At 37.3% G+C, this 13,336-nt stretch overlaps 1 protein-coding gene across 9 annotated transcripts in view; it reads left to right on the top strand.

Annotated features, from left to right (window-relative positions):
• PTPN13 (protein tyrosine phosphatase non-receptor type 13) overlaps positions 1-13,336 on the top strand; it is a 231,074-nt gene that overhangs the window by 119,495 nt on the left and 98,243 nt on the right. For all 9 annotated transcript variants that reach the window (XM_074228614.1, XM_074228608.1, XM_074228610.1 and 6 more), the window contains 2 exons: positions 12,918-12,992; positions 13,112-13,286. In XM_074228614.1, the coding sequence (XP_074084715.1) occupies positions 12,918-12,992; positions 13,112-13,286 (250 nt within the window). The remainder of the gene's footprint in view (positions 1-12,917; positions 12,993-13,111; positions 13,287-13,336) is intronic.

Genomic DNA, 13,336 nt, shown 5'->3' on the forward strand with positions numbered 1-13,336 from the left:
ATTTCTCTATCTCTTTCTGGGTTTTTTTTTTTTTTTTGAGGAGGGCGTTATATATAGAAATGCTAATGATTTTACATCCTGTAAGTTTGCAAAAATTGTTAGCTGTTTCAAGCAGCTTTTTTTGGTTGATTTTCTAGGATTTTCTAAGTATACCATCATATTATCTGCAAAGAGTTTTGTTTTCTCACTGCCTATTTTAATGCCTTCAATTTCTTTTTCTTTTTCTTATTGCTAAACCTAATCATAAGGTAGTTCTTTCTGGGCTTGAGACCACTTCCTGTTTTTTATCTTTAGGGTTTTGCCCATAGGTGTTTTGACATTTTTGTCCTCTTCTGAGTTTGTGTCTTGATTTTCCCTGTCACCATAGTAACTTTCTATGTTCAAATTCTTTTGTTGTTGTTTTTTTCTCTATCTTTTAATTTGAGCTCTGTGCCTGGGGCATTGTCTCAAGCTTCTTGTGCCAGGGGATGCAAACCTTGGCTATTTACATGGTTTTGCACTGATGTTTCTCTGAGACGCAGGGGGACTCTCGTGTTAATGCTGAGCTGTGGGGAGACTGGTACTGCTGGAGGCTGTAGGTGTCTAGCAGCTTACCTGGTGCTGAGCTAGAGTTTGGTGCCGGTATTTGACATTTGCTGTGTTCACTGGGGTGTTTTTGTGTTTCCCTGGGGCTTCCCACTGAAGTATGTGGGGGTCTGGCCACTGAAGGATGCCTGTTTACTCAGGCACCCCTAGATTTGGGGGTTATCTGTTTGTCTGGGGCTATCCTGAAACCTGTGGTAGTTTTTAGAGCTGCCAGAGTCTGCCTGTTTCCATGGCTATGTTAGTGTTTGCCTTCTCCACTATATTGAGGTTTAGAATCTCTCACTGGTTTGCTGGGGTAAGGCTTACTGTTGGCTTGTTGGAATCCTTTCTGAGTTGAACTGTGTTTCCCCTTTTACCTGAGTAAAACAGGTCCTTCTTACCAGTCCTCCAAATTTCTTGGGCTAAAAGTTTGTTTCACCCTGTCTTTTTGCTAGTTCTGCTGTTCTGGTATGTTTTGGGGCACTATTTCATAGCTGTGTATGGGAGAGTGAGAGAAAGTTACTACTTATTCCACTATCTTGTAAATAGGCCTTTTATTTAAACAAACTTTTTTCTAACCATTTCATGTATATACACAAAAAGAGCTGGTTCTGAAATGAGCTACTTTTAAATAAGTTTTGTATTCTTTGATTTCCATTAAGCTGGAGTCAGTTCAATTTTAATGATGTTGGGTTTCATTAGATCCAGAAGTTACTAACTCTTCTTGAAGAAAATATTTACAGTGTATAAGCAAAAGACTTCAGACTGGTCTATGAGCCTTTGGTGTTTTCCATTTCTTGATCCCAAACCATATTTTCCAATAACTTTCATCATCCTCTCCTAAGTTACTTTTGCACTTGAGCTTCTGTCTCAAAATATGTTTACTTAACTTGAAAGACCTTTGAATTTTTGAGAAATTCTTCAGTACTCAATCTGCTGTAGTGGATGATACATAACCTGCAATTATTTTTATGGTGGTTTGTTTGCTTACATTTCTTATGACCACACTAAGACAAAACAACAATGTGACTATCACATGAAGTCAATTTGCCAAATCCTTTATTTGCCTTTCCATGGAAAACCTGTGAGAAGTCCATATTCAGCTGAACCTTTTTTTAATGTCAGTATGTGATTCAGTTTTTCACCTAGGTCATATTCATTTCCTTTTTTAAATTAATTTTTTTAATTAGTTAAAATTTATTTCTTTCCTTTTACCCCACTACCCATTGAAGAATAAAGAAAAACAAAACCACTGTTTCAAATACTTATCATTAAGTAAAATATATTCCTGCATTGATTATGTCAAAAAGCTTCTGTGATTCATTGTATCATGAGAGTTCATCACCTTTCATATGCATGTTTATGGATGAAGAACTAAAACCCAATGAGGGAACATAACTTTCTTGGGATCATATAGGTCCTCCAGAATTGAGGGTGATTATTGAATTGATTAGTCTTCTTAAGTCTTTCCAAGTTCTTTGTCTTTACAGTGTTATTATTTTAAAAACTGTTCTGGTCCTTCTCATTTCCCTCTGCAGCAGTTTATACAAGCCTTTCCAGATTTCTCTGGAATTGTCCCTTCGGCCATTAAGATACAATAAAACTGCATTATGTTCACACGCTATTATTTGTTCAGAATTCCTCAGTTGGTGGACACCATATTTGTTTCCAGTTTTTATCATCAGCTCATTGCTTTTTGAACAGAAGTCATAGGTTGAGTGTAATAAGCCATATTGACCTTAATATTCTTTGACCTTTTCCCATCATACTGTTGCAGGAATGTAAGTTTATTTTGAGTTCATAGGTCATCATAGTCAAGAATAGTTACTTAACTCATGACCACCTTGTGCAGAGTATTTCTTTTTTCAAAGGCATAGAAAAGTACTTTCAATCATAACTGACCTTGGATATAATTATTTCAGTTAATAAACAATATTTTTAAAGAGTCAGCTATATACTGCTGCTGATGTTGATGATGATGATGAGTTCTACTTGGCAACTGTTACCTAACATCTAGTTGGTACAATGGATAGAGTACCAGCCCTAAAGTCAAGAGGACCTAAGTTCAAATTTAACCTCAGGCACTTGACACTTATTAGCTGTGTGACCTTGGACAATTCTCTTAATCCTCATTGCCTCACATCCTGATTTATATCTGGCTGCTGGACTCGAATAATTCTGGAGAAGAAAATGAATCTGATGACATAGCATCTGATGACGTAGCACAGCCCCCCTCACTCAAATCCAATTTATTTGCATTTCATGGCATCAGCTCTCTGATGTTATGGTTTTCTTTGAGAACAAAGAACAAACATCAGTAACAACAACAGTGTCAGAGTTATATAAATGCTTAACCCCCTTCCTCTTCCAAGGAACTCAGCAAATCCAAAGTATTTCTACTGCTATACTCAATTTATGTCCTTTCTAAGAGTACCCTTCCTGACACAGATAACTAATTTGCTACTCTCTTCCTATCATGTTAGCTAAAGTTGAGGATGATATGGTCAAGCTAAATGAACTACAGAACTGTGGCTATTAATCTACTTTTGTTAATAGGAATCATCAATTTTTGGTATATTCATCTAGAAAAGATGAAAGCACTTGAAGGACAGTTGCCTAGATATTTTATCCTTTGTATCATTTATATATCAGAAGCAGTTTATGGGAGACATACTCCTTTCTCCTCTTCTTTCTTGTATTCTTTTCTTTAATTAAACATATCCAGAATCGGTAATAATAAACTTTGGCCTGTCCATCTGTCTGTTCCTGCCTTGGCCCCTGGTTGCCTGGAATACTAAGAAGTGAAATGTCCATCATCTGTGGTTAATGAAAGTCAGTCACATAACAGGAATACCAGTCTTCCAGATTCTAAGTTCCACGATGTCTAACTGCAAGAATGCCTTACTGTCTCTCCAGGGATTTATCTTAGCAGTCTTATTTAAAAAAAAAAACAAACCTCTTAAGTTTCTCAGTCTGCTTAAAGACAAAAACACTCTTTGGCCAGAAAACTAATCATGCTGATCTATTCACAAACCTCATTTGTTTTAAAATATGACTTGTAGAAAACTTGTTATATTTTTCAGTGTATATCATATACATATTTTTTCCTTCTAAGCATATATCATTTTAGACATGCAGTCTACATTTAGATCAATATAATACATGAATGACTTTCTGAGAAGTAAATCAGCTTTGGATATTTACTATCTGAAAATATAAGAGGAAGAAAGCATTTAAGCCAAAGGATTGTTAGGAAGAATGAAACCGAGTACTTTTGTTCTACTCAAGTTTTTTGGAAGAAATAACGTTAAAAGAAAAAAATTTGTGAACATTATGAAAATATTTTGCATGTAAAATTTCTCCTAAAATTATTTCCACAAAAAATAACTAATTTTTTTACTTGTTCTTTCCATGAAGATTTGTTTTTCCTTAACCCTACTATGTTGCCTTTGACCTCTGTTCAGTTTTATTTATTCCTTGGAAAATCATTCTCATTTGTTCTTTTTTTTTTTTGTTTTCTTCCTTTCAATTTTATTGGTCTCTACTTTGACTATAAAGTTGGATTTTGCAAGGCAATGGGGTTAAGTGACTTCTCAAGGTCCCATAGCTAAGTAATTATTATAAGTGGCTGAGATCAGGATTTGAACTCGGGTCCTCCTGATTCCAGGGCTATCATTTCTTTCTGTTTTTTTTTTTTTTAGGTTTTTGCAAGGCAAACAGGGTTAAGTGGCTTGCCCAAGCCCACACGCTAGGTAATTATTAAGTGTCTGAGACCGGATTTGAACCCAGGTACTCCTGACTCCAGGGCTGGTGCTTTATCCACTACACCACCTAGCCGCCCCTCTTTCTGTTTTTCAAAAGGTATGATATTGGTTTACTGATAAATATAAAGAGGGAACTTTAAGTCAGGCTTCAATTCAAGTGATAACTCGTGACACATTCCAGAATTGTCTAGTTGAATACAAATTCCCAGACCATTCAGTTGAATGGGTTATGGAATAAATAGCAAAGAAGAAAGAATATGCTAAAATCCTAATAATCCTCAGCCCTCTAGGGGGTGAGCAATGTTAACCCTGCTTTCAGTCTATAGTTGGCCTGACTATTCTCTTCCTTGTATTGACCTTTGCATTCAGACCTATTAATTTTGTCATCCTGGATCCCAACTAGAATTAGTCTTTCTTTTCTTAGAACTGGACCTACTTGGCCTATTGGCTTTGAATATTAAAGGAATAAGTAGGTTTAAAAAATAGTGCACTAAACCCAGTTTCATTGTTTCTAGTGTTGTTCCTCTTACCCCATTCTCACCACCTTTGCTTCAATCCAACTATAATTGGAGCCTTCTTTTTTTTTTTGAAAGGCAATGGGGTTAAGTAACTTGCCCAAGGCCACACAGCTAGGTTAATTATTAAGCGTGTGAGGTCGGATTTGAACTCAGGTCCTCCTGACTCCAGGGCCAGTGCTCTATCCGCTGCTCCACCTTGCTGCCCCTGAAGCCTTCTTTTTTCGAGAGAAAAAAAGAACAATGATGATAATACTTTCTTTTCCACCTATTTTAAGGACTTTTCATATCATTTAAGTGACCCTGAGTTATCAAAAGCAATGTCAATTGGCCTTGGTCTAATATGAGATCATATATGTTACCCAAAGTCTAACCAAGCCAGATATGGAAAAACTCATCTCCATGTTGGCTGTAGGGGCAATCATAGGAAATAAAGATTTTGAATTATAGTCATTCTTAAGTATTGAAGTAGATGTTCATTGGTGAAAATAAATATTCCTTCCCCCTAAATAGTAAAAAAATGTTGAATATATATTTGTCACTAAAAAACCCCAAATTGGTCAGAAAGCCAAATATATTATCCTTATTAGAACTAAAATGTTTACTATTCTCTAGGAAGATGTAGTCTGATCATTTCACAAAAGTGATACTTTATAAAAAATGCCTTTAATAACAGAATTGTTAGGGATTTTACAAGTTAATTTACTCTATGCCCAAATATAATCTTCTCCATAATACCATCAATAAGTGAAAATTTCCAGTCTTATCTTGAAAATTTGTAGAAGTAAACCATTAATTTTGGTTGCCCATTCTTGTTTTTTATAGTTCTAAACTGAGATCAAAATTAAATCTGTTTCTTGTTTATAATTTTCATTGCCCCATTACCAACAGTTAATAATAGACCAGATTATTTTTAGATTATAACATACTTGTAAAGTTTTCTGAAAAGGCTGAACTTCCTAGCTAAAAAACATACTGTTTTTGCAAATAATCTTTTGAAAATATTATGAAGCAGAATATTATTTCATATAGGAATATGAGTATCAAAATTCAGTGGATAAATCATGCAAAGAAAAATATTTTGGTTTATACCAGTTAAGGCTTCCAATCATTTCCCCTCATTCATAAGTTTAGATCATTTCACCAAACTTCTCTTGAATGCCTATTCTTTACAAGACATTTTGAGTAGTAACTACAATACCTAGCACCATTCATTTGTCCATCAGCCTACACAATTCACATTACAAATTTGTCAAACTGCTCTGTAAAGAAATTTAGAATTTTACCAAAAAAATGTCTAAAGTGACCATACCCTTTTACCCTGAGATCCCACCTACCCATTAAGGATAAGAATAAGTTAGGGGCAGCTAGGTGGCACAGTGGATAGAGCACCTGCCTTGGAGTCAGGAGTACTTGGATTCAAATCTGACCTCAGACACTTAATAATTACCTAGCTGTGTGGCCTTGGGCAAGCCACTTAACCCCATTGCCTTGAAAAATCTAAAAAGAAAAAGGATAAGAATAAGTATGTATTTAGCAAAATTAAAAAGATGAGTTTTGTGGTACATATACTGTCATTGTTGCACATATATCCTTGATTACCCACTTTATCCTCTCCACACCAATATAAGTAAGACAAGGAAGTAAACCCTCTTGAGTCTTCTTTTTTTTTTTTTTTTTTGACCCTGGGCAAATCATTTTTTATTTATTTTCTAATTATTTTTTATTCTCATTTTGTACAAATTTTTTTTTACATTAATAAAATATACTTGTTTACAAGTAAACAAAATACCCCTCCCTCCATGAATATAGATAGACTTGCTTGGGTGAAAAAGTAAAGGGGAGAGAAAAAAAATTAAAATAAAAAAAAATAATAATAATTGTAGGTATGGCCAGGTGGCGCAATGGACGAAGCACCAGCCCTGGAGCCACGAGCACCCGAGTCTCCATATCCAGCCTCATAAACCCAATAATCACCCAGCCATGTGACATGCAAGCCACCCGATCCCCACTGCCCTGCAAAAACCAAAAAGAAGAAAGAAAAAAAAAAGACCCAAAATAAAATAAAATAGTAATAATAGTAGGGGTGGCTGGGTGGCAGACAGAGCATTGTCCCTTGAGCCAGGAGCACCTGGGTCCGAATCCGGCCTCAGACACCCAAAGATCATTCTGCTATGTGGCTCCAGGCAGGCCACCCAGCCCCACTTACCCTGCACCCTCCCCCAAATAATAGTAACAAAAAATGTGCTTCAGTCTTTGTTCCAACACCATCAACTCTGTCGTGAGTGGACCACATTCTTTAATGATAAGTCCATCACAAAAGTTACTTCCATATTTTTCCAACGTTGCCATTGCTGATCGCAACTCCCTCCTTTCTTATTTCTCCACTACCATGTACTATAATTTCTCTCTCCTTTCACTCTGACTCTAGGGTCGCTGAGAATCACAGCAGACAGATCCCTGGTCCTGGGGCCAAGAAGCCCTGAGCCCCCATACCACCTCTTCGGCCCAGAATCCACCTGGCCCTATGGTCCTGGGCAGGCCATCCCATCCCAGCCCCTTGCAAGAAGTAAAAAAACAAAATGTGTTATATCTGACCACTGTCCCCCCATGGTCCATCCTCTCCTCCTTTATTCACATCCCCACCCCTTCCCCCTGCTCCCCCCTCCTTCTTACTCCAGTTGTCTATACCATATATATTTGCTGTTTCCTCTCCTAGCCATCTCTGATGAGAGCAGAGGTTCCCTCATTCCCCCTTGCCTCCCCTCTTCCATATCATTGCAATAGCTCATTGTAATAAAAAAAATCTTATTATGTGAAATATCTTGTACTATTCCCCCTCTCCTTTTTCTTTCTCCCTTTCCATTTCCCTTTTTTCCCTATTGACTCCATTTTTACACCATATTTTATCTTGGAATTCAGCTTTCTCCTGTGCTTCAACTATAAAAGCTCCCTCTACCTGCTCTATTAACTGAGATGGTTCATATGAATATTATCAGTATCATTTTTCTATACATGCAGTTCATCCTCATTAAGTCCCTCATATTTCCCCCCTCTCCTCCAATCTCCATGCTTCATCTGAGTCCTGTATCTGAAGATCAAACCTTCTGTTCAGCTCTGGCCATTCCAAAAGGAACCTTTGAAATTCCCCTGGTTCATTGAAAGTCCATCTTTTTCCCTGGAAGAGGACATTCAGCCTTTCTGGGTAGTTCATTCTTGGCTGCATTCTAAGCTCTTTTGCCTTCTGGTATATTGTATTCCAAGCCCTACGAGCTTCCACTGTAGTTGCTGCTAAGTCCTGTGTGATCCTGACTGCAACTCCATGATATTTGAACTGTGTCCTTTTGGCTACTTGTAATAGTTTCTCTTTGACTTGGGAGTTCTGGAACTTGGCTATAATATTCCTAGGGGTTGGTTTTTTGGGATCTCTTTCTCGGGGGGATCGGTGGGTTCTCTCCATTTCTATTTTGCCCTCTGCTTCTAGAATATCAGGGCAATTTTCCTGTAGTAATTCTTTGAAAATGATGTCAAGGCTCTTTGCCTGATCATGACTTTCAGGTATTCCAATAATTTTCAAATTATCTTTCCTAAGTCTGTTTTCCATATCAGTTGTTTTTTTCAATGAGATATTTCACATTTTCTTCTAATTTTTCATTTTTTTGGTTTTGAAGTATTGATTCCTGATTTCTGGTAAATTCATCAATCTCCCTGAATTGTATTCTTTGTCTGAAGGATTTATTCTCCTCAGAGAGTTTTCTTATCTCTTTTTCCATCTGGCCAATTTTGCTTTTTAAAGCATTCTTCTCCTCAATAACTTTTTGAACTGTTTTATCCATTTGACCTAAGCTGGTTTTCAGCATGCTGTTTTCTTCAGCATTTTTTTGGATTTTCTTAACTAAGCTGCTGACTTCATTTTCATGTTTTTCCTGCATCTCTCTCCTTTCTTTTCCCAGTTTTTCTTCCAACTCCCTCATTTGATTTTCAAAGTCTTTTTTTGAGCTCTGTCGTAGCCTGAGCCCAATTTCTGTTTTTCTTGGAGTCTTTAGATGTAGGAGCTTGTGCTTCCTCATCTTCAGAATGAGTATTTTGATCCTTCTTGGGCTCATTTGCAAAATATTTCTCAATGGTCTTCCTCTTATTTCTTTGCTTGTTCATTTTCCCAGCCTAAGCCTGTTTTTTTGGGGTGCTTCCTGAGCTTTTGGGACACTCCCACAAGGGTCTCAGTGTGTGAGGTTCTGTCCTCCCTCCTGGTCTGTGAATGAACATAAGCGCCCCCCTCTGCCACGGGGCCGAGGTGGGGGGGCCCTGTTGTTCTATGGGGGGACCTAGACTGGGATCAGGATCTGAATGTGGTCAGAGCTCCAGAGTCCTGTTCCAGGGGCAGAGGACAGAGCTGGGCAGTTTTTCTCTCTCTTCACTCCCCTCAGTCAGGTCAATGGGCTCATGCCCTGGGGGCTCCTGCTTACTGGCTCTGCCTGCTTCTGTTTCCTGGATTTGGGCTGTGGAAAGACCAAGCTGCTTGCTGTGTGCCCCGAGGGCTGGGCTCCACGTGCTCGCTCTGGCAGAGGTCCCCTGCTGTTCCCCCACTTTGTGCCGGTGCTCCCCGGGGTGCAGCTCAGGAGACTCCCCCGCTGCTGTGAGCCACGGCTCCCAGCGCCCTGGGGCTGCCTCCAGGAGGCTGAAGTTCTTTGGCTCTGGCGGGCCACCCCTGTAGTGGGCTGCCCTTCTGACCCCGGGGAGCAGAGCCTTTCTGCCCTTTTCCAGGTTACCTTGAGTAGGAGAACTGCCTCACTGGGTCCCTTTGTGGGTTCTGTCTCTGGAAAGTTTAGTTAAGAGTCCTTAGTTTATGAGTTTTTATCAGAGCTCCTAAGACTCGATCCCTTCATGTTGCCATCTTGGCTCCACCCCCTTGAGTCTTCTAGATAAACTGTGCTTATTATAATTATTTGTTGTTTAGGAATTTTTTATTGTTTTCTCATTCTTTTCATGCTTCTGCTTCTTTTACTTAATTTTAAATTAAAATAATTTATCCTGTCATGCTTTTCTATTTATCGTTGCCAGTTCTTATTGCAAAGCAATAGGTGATGATTTTCTCAACTTTAATTGATAAATTTGTGCTTTGTTTCCAATACTTCATTGCTTCTTTTTAGTTTTTTTTTTTTTTTTGCAAGGCAAATGGGGTTAAGTGGCTTGCCCAAGGCCACACAGCTAGGTAATTATTAAGTGTCTGAGACCAGATTTGAACCCAGGTACTGCTGACTCCAGGGCTGGTGCTCTATCCACTGTGCCAGCTAACCACCCCTTCTTTTTAGTTTTTGCAAGGCAATGGGATTAAGTGTCTTGCCCAATCAGAGCCTGAGGCTGGATTTTAACTTAGGTCTTTCCTGACTCCAGGGCCAGCGCTCTATGTACTACACCACTTAGCTGCCCCTTCTTCATTACTTGTGAAAAAAATTAAATAATATTTGTTATGAGAACTTTGTTTCTATCTTTGACCTCGCTGGGTCATGTGCATATCACAGAGATTTCTGCTTAAATGTATATAGACATTTTAGCAATTTAAAAAATATAATTACAAATTGCTTTCTAAAATGGTTGAACAGGGGCGGCTAGGTGGCACAGTGGATAGAGCACCAGCCCTGGAGTCAGCAGTACCTGGATTCAAATCTGGTCTCAGACACTTAATAATTATCTAGCTGTGTGGCCTTGGCAAGCCACTTAACCCCATTTGCCTTGCAAAAAAAAATCCTAAAATGGTTGAACAGATTCACAACTTTACAACAGTATACTTAACCATTCTGCAGGTCCCTGAAATGTATACTTCTTTTTTTATTCTCCTATTCCCATATTTGGGTTTTCATTTGTTTTTTTCAGATTCTGCTCTTAGAGCCAACAAAGGGTTTATAGTTATAGTCTTTTTCATCACAAAGTTTGAGTTTTGGAATTATCTCTTTCTTTCTGCTGTCATTACTTAGCAACAGAATCCAAAAATATCCTACTTGTTCTTACTTCTTTCCATTCTTTTAGCCTCCAGTGTAGCTTTAATGCCACATGGGACATCATTTAGACCAGGCAGATTCAAGTTATACCTCAGTAAATCTTGACAATATTAAACACCACTCTATCATAAGGAAAGAGTTCCATCTTAGACCACTTCTACACAGTTTTATGCAGTTTCATCAAAAGTTTTTATCTTTGTTTAAACATAACAGTGTGTCTAAGGCAGGAAAATTTTATATGATATTTTTTCTGAGGAAAAAGTCACTAGGAAATTTTTTAATTCTTTCTTTGCAAGTGCTGTTTGAATTTGGATGACTTTAAAGAAATTGTTACATCTCTTAGGTTTTAGTTTATTGTTTTTGGCTAATTACCCCACCACAACTTCAGTTGTTACTGGCAGAATGTTGTAATGACAGACTTCAAGCCAAGAAACAAAGGGTCCCATCTCACATCCACCACTCACTAGTCTGGCCCTAGACAAGCCACATTAGCTACCTGAGCATCAATTTCTTCATCTATAAAATGAAAGGGAGAGATGAAGATCTCTAACATCCTTTGTAAGTTTAGAAGCTGGTGACTTTAGCATACATTATGTTAGAACTATTTAAATGTATCAAACAGATATACATTTGTATGATTATTGTCTGGATAAAATGAAGTTATATCTGTAAAGTACTTCACATATTTTGATTCAATGTCATTTTTCATTTTAAAAGTTCAAACTTTTGGGGCTGCTAGGTGGTGCAGTGGATAGAGCACCATCCCTGGAATCAGGAGTACCTGAGTTCAAATCCAGTCTCAGACACTTAATAATTACCTAGCTGTTTGGCATTGGGCAAGCCACTTAACCCCATTTGCTTTGCAAAAACATAAAAAAAAAAGCACAAACATTTTTGTTTTTACTTCATCCTCATTTCAGGATGTATGGAAAGAATTCCTCCCCAAAGCACCAATTCTTGTAACAGATAATAAAAAAGAAAATAAAACAACTCCTCTACCAAGTCTCACAGTCTATGCAGTTGTCAAGATCTCCCACTCCCATTTTTTTTCAAAGTACAAAAAGAAAAACATTTTCTCATCTATTATTTCAGACCAGTCTTTGTTGCAAATATAATTGCATAGTGTTCTGTTTAATGGGGTGATTTTATTTGCACATTTACATTGTTGTAGCCTTTGTATACATTGTTTTCCATTCATTAACTACCTAGATTATTGAAATTCACTTTAAATGAAAGCATTGCTTAACTGTGAGAGTTCATAAAATTTTATTTTAATATTTACCTCAATAAAGTACTAGATTATATAGGAATCTTCCATCATCTAAAGAATGAAACTGGGGCAGCTAGGTGGTTCAGTGGATAGAGCACTGGCCCTGGAAGTCAGGAGTACCTGGGTTCAAATCTGGCCTCAGACACTTAATAATTACCTAGCTGTGTGGCCTTGGGCAAGCCACTTATCCCCATTGCCTTGCAAAAACCTTAAAAAAAAGTGAAACTGGAAGGTGGTTGGGGGAGGGAGAAAATTTGTAACTGTGATAATAGAATTTAAAATAAAAAAATGAAACTTGATTAGTAAATATATTCCTAAGGAATTAGATCATTTGAGCATAATATATTAAAAGACTGAAAACATTTCTTTTAAGTCTGTTCAAGAGTTTTCAATTTTGCTAGATGGTAGAAGTTTGCCAGAACATTCATGTGATCATTTTATGAGCAAAATTCGTATTAGTTATGATTTATCCTTTAAATTTATTTGTTTAGTTTGCAACTTAAAAATTAACATGTAGAATATAAGGAAAGTCTTAATGATCTTCTAGCTCACCTTTAGGCCATAAAAATTCTTTATCAAATTTGAACTTGATATTAAAATTCTTTTTCAAGTAAACTTCTTTACTAGTACCAAGAACCATTATCAGATATGTGACTATACATCTTGAAAGAAAATGACAAATGATATGCTTGAGAATGAATTATGTATATTATTTCTATGTACTTTGCAAGAGCCTCATTTGCTAATAAATTGCTCCATGCAGAATAAATACTTGTTGACATGCCTTGATTTATATGATTTGCAGAACTTCTTTGGACCCGAATTTGTAAAGATGACAGTTGAACCATTTATATCTTTAGACCTGCCAAGATCTATCCTTGTAAGTAATAAAACTACAGTTTCCATTATTTCAAGAAAATAAATTCGAAAACATATGACTGTATAGTCAAAGTTCTGCTATGGTTTTCCTTTAACAAAATGATATTTTTCCAATTGCAGACTAAGAAAGGGAAGAATGAGGATACCCGGAGAAAAATGAATATCATGCTTCTGAGTGGACAAAGATTGGAGCTGACCTGTGATATCAAAACCCTCTGTAAAGATGTATTTGACATGGTTGTGGCCCATATCGGCTTGGTGGAACATCACTTGTTTGCCTTAGCTAGCCTTAAAGGTACATAGAAAGTTTGCAAGGTTTTTGGATGGTGAATAAAATAGCTACAC

This window comes from Macrotis lagotis, chromosome 3, assembly GCF_037893015.1.
Source record: "Macrotis lagotis isolate mMagLag1 chromosome 3, bilby.v1.9.chrom.fasta, whole genome shotgun sequence".
Lineage (NCBI taxonomy): Eukaryota > Metazoa > Chordata > Mammalia > Peramelemorphia > Peramelidae > Macrotis > Macrotis lagotis.